The 14,894-nt window shown below is 33.7% G+C and overlaps 1 protein-coding gene and 1 pseudogene across 1 annotated transcript in view; both read right to left on the bottom strand.

The window, feature by feature from the left end:
• Window positions 1–1,588: 1,588 nt before the first annotated feature.
• Window positions 1,589–14,894, bottom strand: part of LOC148622181 (treslin-like) — a 30,754-nt gene continuing 17,448 nt past the window's right edge. Inside the window, exons 15-18 of the mRNA XM_088571805.1 lie at window positions 14,417–14,450; window positions 13,909–14,016; window positions 13,153–13,305; window positions 1,589–5,532 (exon numbers count right to left, since the gene is read on the bottom strand). Of these exons, the coding sequence (XP_088427931.1) occupies window positions 3,602–5,532; window positions 13,153–13,305; window positions 13,909–14,016; window positions 14,417–14,450 (2,226 nt within the window). The 3' untranslated portion in view covers window positions 1,589–3,601. The remainder of the gene's footprint in view (window positions 5,533–13,152; window positions 13,306–13,908; window positions 14,017–14,416; window positions 14,451–14,894) is intronic.
• LOC148622182 (uncharacterized) lies at window positions 7,805–10,768 on the bottom strand (annotated as a pseudogene).

Raw genomic sequence — 14,894 nt, 5'->3', positions numbered from 1 at the left:
CTCCATGGCTTTGAAAACATGCCAATTCATCACTCCTAAGCTGAATTTAATTGCCAGTTATGGATGTATTTTGGAAGGTAAGATGAGGTGCCATACCACAAAAGGATGCTTGGGATTGATTTGGGGGTTGTGACTTGAACCATTGAGGAATTATGGGTCAAGAAGGGGCAACAAACATTTATATGGTGTCTGACAAAAACTTGACTAAATGTGAATGGATCTCTTTGAAATTGTATAAGATGCCATACCACAAAAGGCAATCAGGGATTGATTTTGGTGTTTATGGCCAAACCATTAAGGAATTAGGGGCAAAGCTTTTTCACAATGTCTGGGAAATAACTTGAGTAAATGTGAATAGATCTTTTGAAATTGTATCACAATATATCATACCACAATGGACAGGCTTGGGTTGATTTTTGTGGTTGTGGCTCAATCTGTTTAGATGTTATGGGCAAAAAAAAGCTTTTTCATAATATCAAGACAATAACTTTATTAATTGTGAGTGGATCTCTTTGATATTGTATGGTACTATAAGTTGCCTTATCACAGACAATTACATGATTGAAAGTGATCTATTGAAATTGTACCAAAGGAAGAACGGGATTGATGTTAGGGATTGTGGTCATTGAGTAATAAGGACAAAAAAGGGGCCACTGCAATTCTGGTCTAATTCATTTTCTGTGTCAAATATCAAATTGCAATCAAAATTCAGTTGTATCAAGCTTGAATGGTGTGTTCATTCTTGCCCCAACTGTTCAGGGTTTGACCTCTGCAGTCATATTAAGCTGCACACGGCAAAGCATTATATTGTACTGTGTTAAGACTTCTTACAAATAAGCATATGGAGCATGGTTATGATGCTGCAAGACATCAGTCACCACAACCTTTCATCCAACTTAAATGTGACACCATATGATCAATTCTAGAAAAGCAAGGGACACTTTCCCTACTGGATCACATGGGCCATAGACTCCAAAAGTTTTCCGTGGAGTTCATGGTTTTTTTGTTGTTGGTTTTTATGTACATGTTCTCTAAGTTATTTCAAGTATTTTGTAGAGTTGAAGTAGCTTTGGACTTTATTGTTTATGTATGACTACACATCAACACCTTTGTATTGTAACATAAAGACTGAAATAAGATGTGATTTTATATTTCATGCACTGCTCCTTAGACATGTCATGCAAAGGAAAATAACTCCCATGCCAGACAAACTGGTTCACTGCCTCAATAAGGAGAGACAAAATAGTAAACTAGTTTGAAACTATACAGAATTGAACATTGGTTATTACAAGATGATTTGGGTTTTTTTTCTTCAACTCTTTCAGGTATTCACTGTTTTTTCGTTTTTTTTTTCCAAGGAAAAAAGTAAGGTATTTCTCTCATGCTACATGAGGCAGTGAACCAGTCTGGCTGGTGGGTGAAATATTTCTGGTTGCATGAAATGTCGAAGAACCCAATTGAAAACAGCAGCTTTAAAAAGGACATTATCTTGTCTAGGTTTCAGTTGTAAATAGATGAAAATACTAGTTAATATATATAGAGCTGTAAAATGAGAATCCTTTGGAGATAAGTGTAAAGAAAATAGTGATAAATGTCTGACTATTTAATGTTACTTACTAGCAATAACTAGTAATATATCACAATTGTTGTCAAATACAAAGTTAATAAATGAAGATATGATACATATAATATGAAGACATGGTTTTAAATATTATTAGTACTTATTAAGAGAAAAGAAAAAAAATATGACAGACCTAATAAATCAATAAAAGAAAGCTTCTTTAATAACAAATCTGATTGCAAACGAAAGTAGTTATTCAACGGTGAGGAAGACTGACGGACTCTAGCCGTAAATGAAAAAGTTCGAATATAACGCTAGGATCCTTTTGAAATTTACCTATTGTGATATAATGTGGCTCAAATATGGTCATTATTTATTTGAAAACTAATCAAGAAGTAGATGAAATGAAATGAAAACAAAACATGTGCTTACCTGTGTATCCCTTATTGTTATTTTTTTACAAAGGTTAAGTATTTTTAACCCAGGTGAATGTACTGTCGGCAATCTTTGGAAGTAATGGCGAAAAATAATTAGATCAGACCTATTGGTCTTCTCTGATTGAAAAAACGTTATTTTCACAATATTCTGTAGGTATTATCGACATTTATTGCTTCAATTGCATTACTACTAACTTATTTCATTGAATCAGCAAAATTCAGTAGAATCAAAACCGAACAAATTTGGCAGCTAATGCAGCTTTAAAAAAAATAAGTGAGAAAAGGAATCAAAGACCTCCAGAAAGTGCAAGACTACATGTAGGAAATCTGACACCCTTGAGTAAAATTTAAATGTTCTTTAACTTGGGAGTGCCTCCTTTGAGAACTTAAAATCTTACTATTGGATGTCTGAGATTTTGTAATGCACTCTCATAATTAACTGGAAAGACAGAATAACCAAAATATGATCATGAGTGCTGAAGAACACCTAGATTTAACGAGTGTGCGGAACTTGCTCTGTGCACGTTAAATCTTCAAGTGTTCATGGAACGAGTAATTAAATTTTGGTTATTCCTGAAAACCAATTGATCATCTTATTTATTATACAGATTTTCTCTATAATTTATTGCCATTTCAAAATAAATTTTGTATTTTGTGATCAGCAGATTGATATTCCTGTTGTGATACTTTGTGGGGAGAAAGTCCAAGAGTGAAAGTACCAAATTAATTCGTGTGAATTATCATAATTTTTTAACACAGGATAAATCACTGCTATTTATATAATAATAATTTCTCAAGAGGGAGATTGACAAAAAGAATTGCCATTTTGATTAGTGTGATAAACCCTGTAATTATTAAACACTTATTAATATCACGTAAGTAAATCTCCATCAAACACTACCAAACATTGAGTTTCGGAATATTGAATGTATTACTTATTCATTGCTTTAATTAACAGCACAAAATTTTACCACACCATACAGACCATTTCATGATAGACCTTAAAAATAACAAAAATAAGTGGGTCACCAAAACTTTAATATAAGTGTTTCCAGCTATTGTAGAACCACAGTTTTTAATTTAAAGGTGCAACATAAAATGTCATTATTCCATATAAACAATACCTGAATTTGTACAGGAAAATTTGTAATTTTCATGTGTAAAATTGACAAAAAATGGCAAATAATGTCCTATCACCCCCTTATTTTGGGGAACCCCAGATGGCACCCCTCATTTTCAAAGTGTCTGCATCCAACCCAACCCCCCTTCCAAGTCCTTCGTAAAACATTGGAAATCGACAAGTTTCTTTACATCACATATTCATCTGATGATCAATTATACATGTCAGGGAATTCCTTAATAACATTGGGTATAATATCATGATCACTTTTAACATCTACATTTAATTATTTCCTCATAATTTCTTATATACCAGTTCTTCTCAGGGAGAAAAAAATGCCTGTACATAAAATTTTAAGAGATACCAAAATGTTAACTTAAATATATGTTTCATGATAGCAATACACTGGTTATGTGACAATAAGACACTAAATTTATACTACTAGTAAAAAAAATACATATAATTTTTTTCTACAATTTTCATTCAGTTCTGAATCAATGATCTCCTTATTCTTCCAGACATTTTTTGTCTTCTAATATTAATACTGTCCTGATCTATTTTTGGACTATTTTGATCTTTATTTTCCTTCACAGTAGAAGAGTTCAAAAGAGGAGAGCTAATCAAATGACAGAGACTTTTCGCTGAGACACTGGGTGAATATTTCCTTGCTGATGGAGAAACTGTAGAATTGTCATCTTCAGCCTGTAGCATTTTAGCACATGGGCTTGTAATTGCTGCTAAATTCTCATCACAGTTTTTCCCCACATTAAAGTCCTGACTTTTTAGTCTGCTTTGAAGTTTGTCCTTTTTTGAAGATCCAAATACTGGAGATTCTGTTCTACAGATACCTAAATCAGAGTTGTTCTTTTCTGCATTTGATTGAGATAATACAGAATTCCTGGATTTCCTTGTTGGTGATGAAAACACCTCATCAACTGATGCTGAGTCATTGTCTGCTATAGATAGAATATCCTGAGATAGGCTGCTCCCTTGTGAACTACGACTATTGATATCAAATCCCTGACTTGACATCATACCATCTGATAAGTTAGAAAAGTTTCTTGTTAAAAGATGTGAATGCAGTGATAATCCTTTCTTTGGTGACCCAGAACCCTGACTCGATGACTTCAACCTTTTACCTGGAGAAAAAACTGAATTATCTGGTGAAAAATTTGAAGTTCTTTTCCTAGAAATTTTTAACTTTGGTTCTATTTCATCTTTATCGTTTGTCATACCAGTATACAAGGGAGTTGATCTGTTTGATTTTGATGGTGAAAAACATTTACGTTTTGCAGGTGATTCCAAACATCCATCAGGTGACAAGGCTAAACTTCTCTTTGATGAAAGGCTATGTGTTTTCATAGAAGAGCTGTCAATTTCATTCAGGTATGGCATTTTATCATCTGAATCTAATTTGTCAGTAACCCTGATAACAACTTCATCATCATCAGAGCTACTGGTATTTGAATGTGAACTTTTGACCGACTCACAGTATTCAGTTTTGATCTCTTTTCTCCGTTGTATTACCTTCGGACTTTCTTCATATTTAATCTTTGTCCATTTTTTCTTTCTAGGCCAACTGTCCAGTGAGCCTGGTGTTTTAATAACAGGTTTCTTAGTAGGTGATGGAGTTTTCTCCAAGTTATCTCCCATGTGGTTTACCTTGTCTTTTGATTTATTAACAGTTAGGCCTGCATTTGAAGAATTAAAAGCTTTTGTTGAGCTAGATAATGAATCAAGACCTTTTCTCAGGTTAGTACTGATGTTATTATTTGTAGTTTTCTGCTTTGATTCAGGACTGACAACAAAAAGTTTGGCTTTCACACTATGTCTTGTTGGAGTGAACTTTGATCTAGTGTTCTGGCTAGGAGACTGAAGAAAATGGCTGCTGGTTGATGGAGATTTAGGAGGAGTACAATTGATTTTACTTGGTGTATGTGACCTAGTGTTCATACAAGGTGAATCTGGAACTGAGACATTAGTCTCAGTTTTCACTGGTGTAAAAGAGAGTTTCTTGATAGATCTCTTAGGACTTTTGTCCTTAAACAGTGCTTTTTGTGAAGACATAGTTTTACTAGGGGTTTTTGATCTAGTATTCTGACTTGGAGACTGTAATGCTTGACTGAGAGTCAGTTTCTTCCCTGGTGTTTTCTTTGTAGATCCAGGACTACCCATTAACTGGGAAAGAAGGAAAGATGAGTTCCTATCAGGTGACTTCAAATCAAATAAACTTTGTCTTTTGTTTTTCTTCGCATAACTTGTATTTCTACCAGCAATTCTATCAGCCAGTTCTAAACTATTAGTCAAACTCCTAGATCGACTTATTGGTCCAGCAGAATAGAAAGATCTCCTTACAGTATTCAATGCTCTCTTCTTCTGTGATGGACATTTTTTGTCTGCTAAATCTGGCTCATCTAAAAATATAAAAAATTAGAATGTTAAAATTAAAGTACATGTATCACCACAATATAATTATTTTAACAAAGATATTCTTTCTTGTTATCATTTTTATAAATTTAAAAGAGTGATGTAGTCCTATATAGCCAAATCTGATATAAGAATAATAATTTTCACATTTTCACAATTACCGGTACTGTTAAATTAATTCACACGGCAAAGCTTGTAATTGTCATGGCCATTTCAAGTTAAACAAGATTGCTACGTGTAACCATACTGAAGTGACAAAGCCCCATAACTCCTTTAGAATTTGTAGAATCAAAATTGCTGTGCAATCTGATCAACTACATATTATGACTAACAGTCTTGTAAAATTTAAGCTAAATCTGAGCAGCAGTGTCCGAGGAGTAGTGTCCAAAATGAGCATGTACAAATTCGACAGTCACATAACTCCTGTAAAATTTGTCGAATAAAAATGGCAGTGCAATAAGAATTACTTCATATGGTGACTAACAACCCCACAAAATTTGAACAAAATCCATTAAGCAGTATCCAAGGAGTTCTGTCTACAAAGTTTGTCGGACAGATGGAGAGACACATGCAAGGTCACCAGCATTTCTATGTCCCCTTCCATGTTGCAGTTGGGTGACAGAAAAGGGTTACTAGATTATGTTTTTACTCATTAAGTTCATTAAACCATGATATATTTACAGGCCGCTTACACATTTTAATGAATATATCAACAGGAAGTTTAGGTTTGACAGAAATGTGAATAAGAGTAAACATACAATTCATCATGTCAATTCTGCATACCAAATAATCATTCTATGTAGTAGAAGCCACAAAAAGGCCATACCAAAAAATATGACTAGGTTCTTAGGCCAATTTTTTAATTCAAAGTGTTGTTAGCACTGGGGGTTTTGATTCTTGTGAAAATTGTAGCATGAACAAAATTTCAAAGATTATACGATATAAAATAAACAGGACTATAAACTGAATGTCAATCAATTACTGATTTCTGAAGTAAAAACTGTAATTGATAGTTAAACAGTATCCAACTTCACACATTTTTACAAATTTTGTTATTGTTTCAACTTTTCCCCAATTTTCTAAACTTGTCCAAAAGTTCATTTGCAATCACATTCAAAAGTATTCCGACAGAGTATTATCATACACAGTAATCATACTCAAATGGAACTAATTTCACCTAAGAAAATAATCTGTGATCAACACATTCTGATTTAAAAAAACTAGACATACTCTGGAAGTATAATTATTGAGGGGTACCAATTTTTGTGGTTTTCGTGGGTGGGTTAATCCACAAATTTAAGAATCCAACAAATAGTAAGTCCAACTAATAGTTTTTGGGTGTTGACCATGGACACCGTTGATTGTGTTGTGTGACATACATAGTTATCTGAGGGATTTTAACGAAATTGTTCAGACTAAATTGACGAACAAATTGACCATGCATATCTCAAATATTGTTTGGTTTCACTTCAAAACTTTTTTGTAAGTATTTCCATTTTTATTTGTGTAAAATTAAACGCTAATCTAATTTTGAAAGTATAACCAACTTCCGTTATGAGAATCGTTGTTTCAGTAAAGTGTTTATTTTATGCAAATTGGTCTAGAATGTCACGAGTGGAGTATTGGATCGCTTTTTATACTGTATTTTTTTCTATATTTGATTGTTTCAATTTCATTATTTTATTATTTCACTTATATATACTTCATTTTCTTTTTGTAGGTATTACTAGTCACTGTTCCTAGAGTGTTGATCTTATGTCAGATCCATTTATTGAATATGTATGTTGAATTTTTTTTTTAATCTGAATAAATTTTTTAACAAATTATTTGTCTCATATTTATTACAATATTAACTAATAAAGCATTACAAGAATAACAAAAATAATGTTATGAAAACATGTTTTACAGCACTACATGAAACATACAAAAATTTCTTTTATACTTAAGAGTCATAAAGCACTAAACCTATTTATTATATAGATAGCAGTGATTTACCGAATGTTCCCAGTGTAATTTTTGTCGATAATTCACACTGTGAAATAAATTCAGTAATTTCATTCTCATGCTTTCTCCCGCCAAAACCCCACAACACGAATATCAATCTGCCATTCACAAAATTTTAAATCTATGTTGAAAATAACAATGAATAATGAAGGAAATCTATATAATAAATAGGATAATCAATTGGATATCGTGAATAACCAAAATATGATCACTCGTGCCAAGAACGCATTGAGATTTAACTCGTGCGTGAAACAAGTTCCGCACACTCGTTAAATCTAGGCGGTCTTCGACACTCGTAATCACATTTTGGTTATTCACTCTTTCCAATTAATTATCCTATTATTATCTATCACTTTGCTTTAAAAAGTCTATAACAAACCGGCTTTTCGGAAGCCAAGCTGGATCAAGTCTTTACAGGTTTCCATCTTGCTATGAGTAGAGATGACCCAGTTAGCGTGGATTGGTTTCAGCACCGATGTTTTCAGGTCTACGACTACACTGTCGGTCTGCCCACTGTTGTCCTCTTGCTGGTTGATGAACTGGATGACCTGTGCTGAGTATCAGTCGTGAAAGTGTGCTTTGAGTTCTTCTTTGTACTTTCTGTTCACTGACAGGTCAAGAGGCTGTAGCTTGTCCTTACAGGCAGCTGTGACAATCGGTGGAATGATGTCGTTCTGTTTGAGCAAGTTGAGAAGTTTTTCCCCATGGTGCGCTTTAAAGATGTCAAAGATGGCTATTGCTTTCTGGTTGTCTCTGGTGAGTGGAGGTGACTCTCTGATGTCTTCTACATATGGAATGATGACGTTGTTGGCTTATCGGATCATGGTCTCCTCGTTGCTACAGTGGGATTCTGTGTAGGTGATGTCCCAGGTTTCTGGAAAGTCAACACCCTTTGGTAAACACCTGTTTATTTTACGTGCATAGATGAGTTGTGGTGGCAGAAGTGCCCAAGCTTTGGTCACGGCTAGAAGAAGAGTGATCTGGCGTTTGTTGTCTAGTCCAAAAATGGTGATCTGCTGAGTTCCCTGTTGCTCCATGGTCCAATCACCGCCTGGTATAAGTTGACACCCTGTCTGGTCCCAGTTGATGATAAGCGAGTCAGGAAGCTTGTGTTCCTGTACAACGGTGCTTATCTTGTCAGTATAGTTCTGGTGTATGGTGTCAAAGTCCTCTGGTAGGTTTTTGACTGCCTTGGTCCCCTTGTGTTTGATGAATCCCATACGACGTAGTAGTCACTTTGCAAGGTCTTGCTGATAGTGATATGTCCACCGTAGCGTTGAAGGCGATGGCAGGCAAATTTAATGACTATGGCCTCCACGGTGGCCATGACAATCCTAACGTTGACGACTCCACTGTTGATGTGGACTTGGCATATCCGGTCCTGAACTTTTGAGTCAAGGTCTCCTAAGAGTAGTGGGTTCCCACGAGTTGAATGTGGTAGTGCTGCCAGTTCTGTGCCAGCTGAAATGTATTGAATAAAAATCGTGAAAAAATGAACTATTTATTTTTCATGGATTTCCTGTGAAACAGTAAGGAAAATAATTTGACAGCTTCATAAATTGAATAAACATGAAATATTAAGTTAAAAAGTATTAAAAATTAATGAGGCATAGCCCTGAATTACTGTCAAAACATGTTCATATCCTACTGAATAAACAACAAACTGTAATAATAAACTGGTACATGTACCCTCAGGGAGTGTCAAATGAGACCGTTATATATCATCTGTCTTGCTCTTTGTTTTCTTAACATTTGTTCAACACAAAATATCTTAATTTTTCTTTTTTCAACAAAATTTAAAATAAAATTTGATACTAAATGTAAATACAGTTTTCAGAGAGAGTTTCCCTTTTAATGAATTAACTAAATGGGAATGGGATTTAATTTTTTTCAATTTTAATATAAATTAATGAACATGAAAGGGAAGGCATGTTTTATTTTATTATGAATAAAATTGTAATTCTGTATGCACCTTTCTTCTTGATTTTGATGTAGGCATCTCTCATGCTGCGAATCATGGTCTCGCTGACTTTACGTCCTAGATCAGCTGTAAATTTTCTAGATGCCCTAGCTACACCATTGTCATTTGCGTACTTGGCAATTTTAGCACGGGGCTGCTCGTCATAGGTATTGTAATCACCTCTCCTTCTTTTGCGTGAGTTAGTCGTCTGGGTGATTGTGTTGACAGCATCGTTAGCTGCCTAGACGATGACAGCACCCTAGTTTGTAGAGCAGTCTGCTGGGTTGGGTAACCCAGATGTAGCAGGTTCTGTCGTATCGGTGATTGTGTTGACAGCATCATTAGCTGCCTGGACGATGACAGCACCCTAGTTTGTAGAGCAGTCTGCTGGGTTGGGTAACCCAGGTGTAGCAGGTTCTGTCGTCTGGGTGATTGTGTTGACAGCATCGTTAGCTGCCTGGACGATAAATGACAGCACCCTAGTTTGTAGAGCAGTCTGCTGGGTTGGGTAACCCAGGTGTAGCAGGTTCTCTCGTCCTGACTAGGCCCATTTTTAACTACTGTGTCAACGACATTTTGAAAGTGATAAGCCATTGTCATTGTATGGCCTCTATTTTAAGGCAATTGATTACCAATGAGTAACATCAAATGCTTAGTGAGTATATTCTGAGCTTGGGTTACCATTTGCTAAGGGCTTGGGTAGCTAGACATTTACTTTTTGTTAGAAATTAAAGCAAATTGAAATTATCAATAGCAGTTCAATCAATGTTAATTACCATAATAATTAATTTCTTTTGAAATAGTTTGAAGAAAATCATTTGTTTAATTAATTTAATGGAATTTCGATTTAATTATTGAGTTTTGATCACGTTTTCATGCAGTCATCACATAAATTATATTGTGAATGAACACTTTATCTTGCAGACAGAGACTCAGGTCCAGCCAATTCCCAAAGCAGTGATTTAGCTAGCGCTCGTCATTTTCGCCATTTACAAAAGGAATTCATAGATGACGAAAATATTTCAGATTGTTTTCGTCACTTAAAATTTGAAAAGTGTATACAAAAATTCCATTTAAAAAGTATTTCAGATAAATTTTCGATAATGTCGTCACCTTAAATATGAAAGTCGTAATAAACTGTCAATCGAAAGTTCCACCATTTCACCTGGCCTAACGCTTTGACAAATTTATGACCCCACGGCCGCGCTTGGTAATAACCGGGTCAACCAAGTGTGAAATACATTCTATTGTTGTTAACCTGGCAAGCCTCACATGTGCATCATTAATAATCCTTCAAAATAACAACAATTAATTTATCAATCAATTAACCAGTCACACATCCGAGACACTATTTTTATAGAGTGTGCATTTAAATTTCTAAAAATAGATAGCTATATATATGTGCAAGTTTCGTGAAGGGTTTGTTTTTATATAGGAGTAAATATCGGTCAGCATCCATTAAAGATCGAAAACGTCTAACACGACTAATCCTTAAATTAATTATACATATAAGTTATATTTTAAATGGACTTAAAAGTCACCTTGAAGCTATTTCCAGCGGTCGAAAACGATCGGCTGAATACGAGTGAGAGTCCTGGGATTATCTTTTTTGCTCCTAATGATCATTAGGTCATCTAATGGATTTCAATTAATTTTAAGGCAATGCCAGACAGTTAGGAAGTATTAATCAACGATTAATATTTATTTTACGATTCTCTTTCTTCTTGAAACGAATACACAATGATTACAGACTTCTTCAATTCGACTCATGATCCGGGGTCAAAGGTTACTAAAAAATTACCACCCAGCAGTAAGACATCACGGAGAAACCGCTTACAGAGTTCAAAATGATTTTGCCAATGTGGCAAGGCTCTTTCTATCTGTCTAGTTTCAGCTTTATCATCTGGTGACCGTGAGAGGGGATTTAGTAGGTATACAATCTGATCAAGACCTACATGTATCTTAGGAACAGACTCAAGGTTTCATCAGTCTATTCTCTTCTAAAGATCTGTCTCCATCCTTCTGATCTGAGGAGTTTTACGTTGAAGAGGGCTTTTGAGGTGAGGTGTTTGGGAAAGGACAGGAAGATTTTCTCATACCATAATAGTAGCTTTCGTCAAATAGTAACTATTTCTAGACTTAATGCATCAAAGCGTTGTCATGATGTAAAAAGACCTATTTTTCTAATAGTAATTTTATTGCAACATTTATTATATTTATTGTTATGTCTGTATCTGTAAACTTAAAATAAAAATAAATATATTAAGCATGTTTATGTCTTTATATAGTTTATGATACTATTGACTATTTACAAAAATCTGCTGCCCATAATATGTCATTTGTGCTTTACGCAAAAGTGACTAAAGCCCTCAAAATCTTAGCTAAAACCCTGCCAAAGAGCAGAAACCATTTTTTTAAAAATGAGAAATCCACAAATTTAAGAATCCATGAACCTGCACTTTTTCTTGAATGCACGAAAAAATTGGTACCCATAAATATAAATACCTTCACAGTATTTATCAATTTGAATTTTCCCACCAATTTTACTTGGTTAAAATCACTGCTCTTCACTTCCTGATTATTAGTCATAAAATATTGAAGATAGGATGGAGATTTTGACTGATAATTTTATTAAATGGAACCAGCTTAGCACATTTAATGCTTCTTGGCACATTACTGCAAAAGCTTCATTCCCTAAATGCTAATTTATTACCAAACATCCAAAAAGGAATTCCTCAAATCTTCAGTTCATATGAGTACTAGATCTTAATTTTCTTTGCAGAAATAATAGAATATTATTGAGATGAATTATTGCTTGAAACATATTTACAGTTTATAAAAGATGTATTGAATGATAAAAAGGAATTACATTTGGACTATATTTTTGTGTAGCGTTCAGAAACAGTAGGGAAGTTCCAGGCATGAACTGGCGATATAAGATATTTTGATAAATCAAACACCAGAAAAAGAAGCGGAGGGCTGATTTTGTTTTCCGTCAGAAGCAAGTAGACGACATTCCTGTGAAATATTTCATTCTTCTCAAGCTGATAAATATTTACTATACAGTTTAGAATATGTGCATGAGTGGAGGAAAAGTTGTGTATAATACTCAATTGCATCAAAATCTTTCTAGAGATACAATTTGCACAACTTTGACCATGTTTTAATCTATGTCAAATAACTGCATCTGCTGAAGCATTTTGAACCTTCCTGTGAAGTGTGCAAACAATCCCTATGACAAATTTATAAAACAGGAACTGTTTTCCGGACCAGACACACAAACAAAAAAAAAATTCCAGATTTTTTAATTTATAATTTTCTTGCCAAAGAATAATAATAACCAACATGAGAGTATTTAGGGACACAGCAGTGCCTGAGAACCTACAATAATTTTTTCACAGCTTAAAATTTAACATGTTCTTACCTCTACCAAACCAATAACTGAGATCAAGCATAACAGAAAAAAAGGATCATAGCTACGAATCATCATTTTAAAAGAGTGTACCATATATGAAAAGCTAAGAAAAATTTGACTGAAATCCTATGAGGATGGAAAAGTATTTGTGGCATGTGGGAGTATAATGAAGTAAAAAATACACGTTAATTGTCACAAGTTATCGTAATCTGATAAAAGAACACATACCCTTTTTGACAGGTGACTCGGCTATGACCTTCACATCAACAACACTCAATGTTCTCCTACGTTCCTTCTCCATTCGCTTCCACATCATGTGACTTTTCTGTTTATGAGCTGGAGTCTCTGACACCAACCTCTTGTGAGGAGATTTCAAGTTATCTAAAAATTTAAGAAGAATTAAATGGTTATAAAATGAGTAAATTTTTGCAATCTAGTACATTAAATTAAACATTGGTTTAAATAAAACCATAAATAATTCAACAAAATTATTTTTATATTCATTTTAATAGAAGATGTTACGATGTTAATGACATAAACATAGACAATAACAAAACTGCTAAAGTCATACAATGAATCACGATGGGAGATATTAAATTATACAAACCAACAATATCACAGATAAATAGGCAAACTGAAATAATTCCACATGTTTCTTAATTAGTACAGGTATTACAAAGTGAAGTGGTGCAAAAACCAGCTTTTATTAATTCATTTTCATTCATTTATCGAAATGACATCATGTTTGAGAATATACCTTTAATGAAAAACTGGCCTATTATTATTCAAACTTTTTCCCCTTATTTTTTGCTTCAGCCAGAGTGGTAGTCTCATGGGCATATTACATCTGAATTTTACTATTACAAGTCAGAGTATTGTATGTTATATGCTGTTTAATACATTATTCAGGTATGCCTTCTGTAATTGAAAGTTCTCTACTATACTCTTACAGATAATATGCAGATCTTATTTATAAAATTTTACATTTAGGACTTTTTAATCCACCAGACCATTTTCTCTTCCTTGAAGAGTTTTTAACAGTTTCCATGACAGCTACTGACTGTCTTCTTTCCAACTTTCTCTTTTCTTTCTCTAAAAATTAAATAAATATATCTAAAGTTTTACATGTTTATAATGATTCTCCTCATAAAATTCTTTCATACTTGTGAATAATGTTTAAGCACTAAAATATTGGAGGCAACCATTTCAGACCTGTCTATTATGCTATTTAAAGATAATTCTTACTTGTGGCTGTATTTTATGAAAATGTTCTGTAAAATCCTGGATTTTGTGATATTTTTTACATAGGTACTATAGAAAGATTAACAATCTGTAGTAAAAATTCATAGAAACTACAAAAGATCTGTATAACTCAACACCTACTTGACTGATCCATGACTGTTAGGTACCTACTGACTAATCAGTAAGTGCATTGGTAGTGTTTGATAATAATTTCTCTCTTGTTATTCTGTAAGTAAAATTATTACAATACCTTTGGCTCTTTTCTTTCTTTTTTCATCTGTTATCTGTAAAGGGCAATGATAAAAAATTATGCAAATCAATCACAATTGTTTTGCATGTTCTGAACTATATTTACATTCTTTTTCAAGTGTGTATATAAAACTTTATATAAATTATACATAAAAATAAGCTTATTGATAATAATCTATTAACCACAGGAGAACAAGTGATCTGGAAATCATTAATTACACATCTCCCCTAGATCAAATCTCTTAGCCACAAGAGATCAAGTGATCTGGAAATCATTAATTACCCTTCTCCCCTAGATAAAATCTCTTAACCACAGGAGAAAAAGTGATCTGGAAATCATTAATTACCCTTCTCCCCTAGATAAAATCTCTTAACTACAGGAGATCAAGTGATCTGGAAATCATTAATTACCCTTCTCCCCTAGATAAAATTTCTTAACCACAGGAGATCAAGTGATCTGGAAATCATTAATTACACCT

This window comes from Perna viridis, chromosome 3 (assembly GCF_037379345.1).
Source record: "Perna viridis isolate PV_CMFRI_1.1 ecotype Kerala chromosome 3, ASM3737934v1, whole genome shotgun sequence".
Taxonomy (NCBI): Eukaryota; Metazoa; Mollusca; class Bivalvia; order Mytilida; family Mytilidae; genus Perna; species Perna viridis.
The sequence above is the reverse complement of the archived record's forward strand: the minus strand, read 5'-3'. Positions and strand labels throughout refer to the sequence as shown.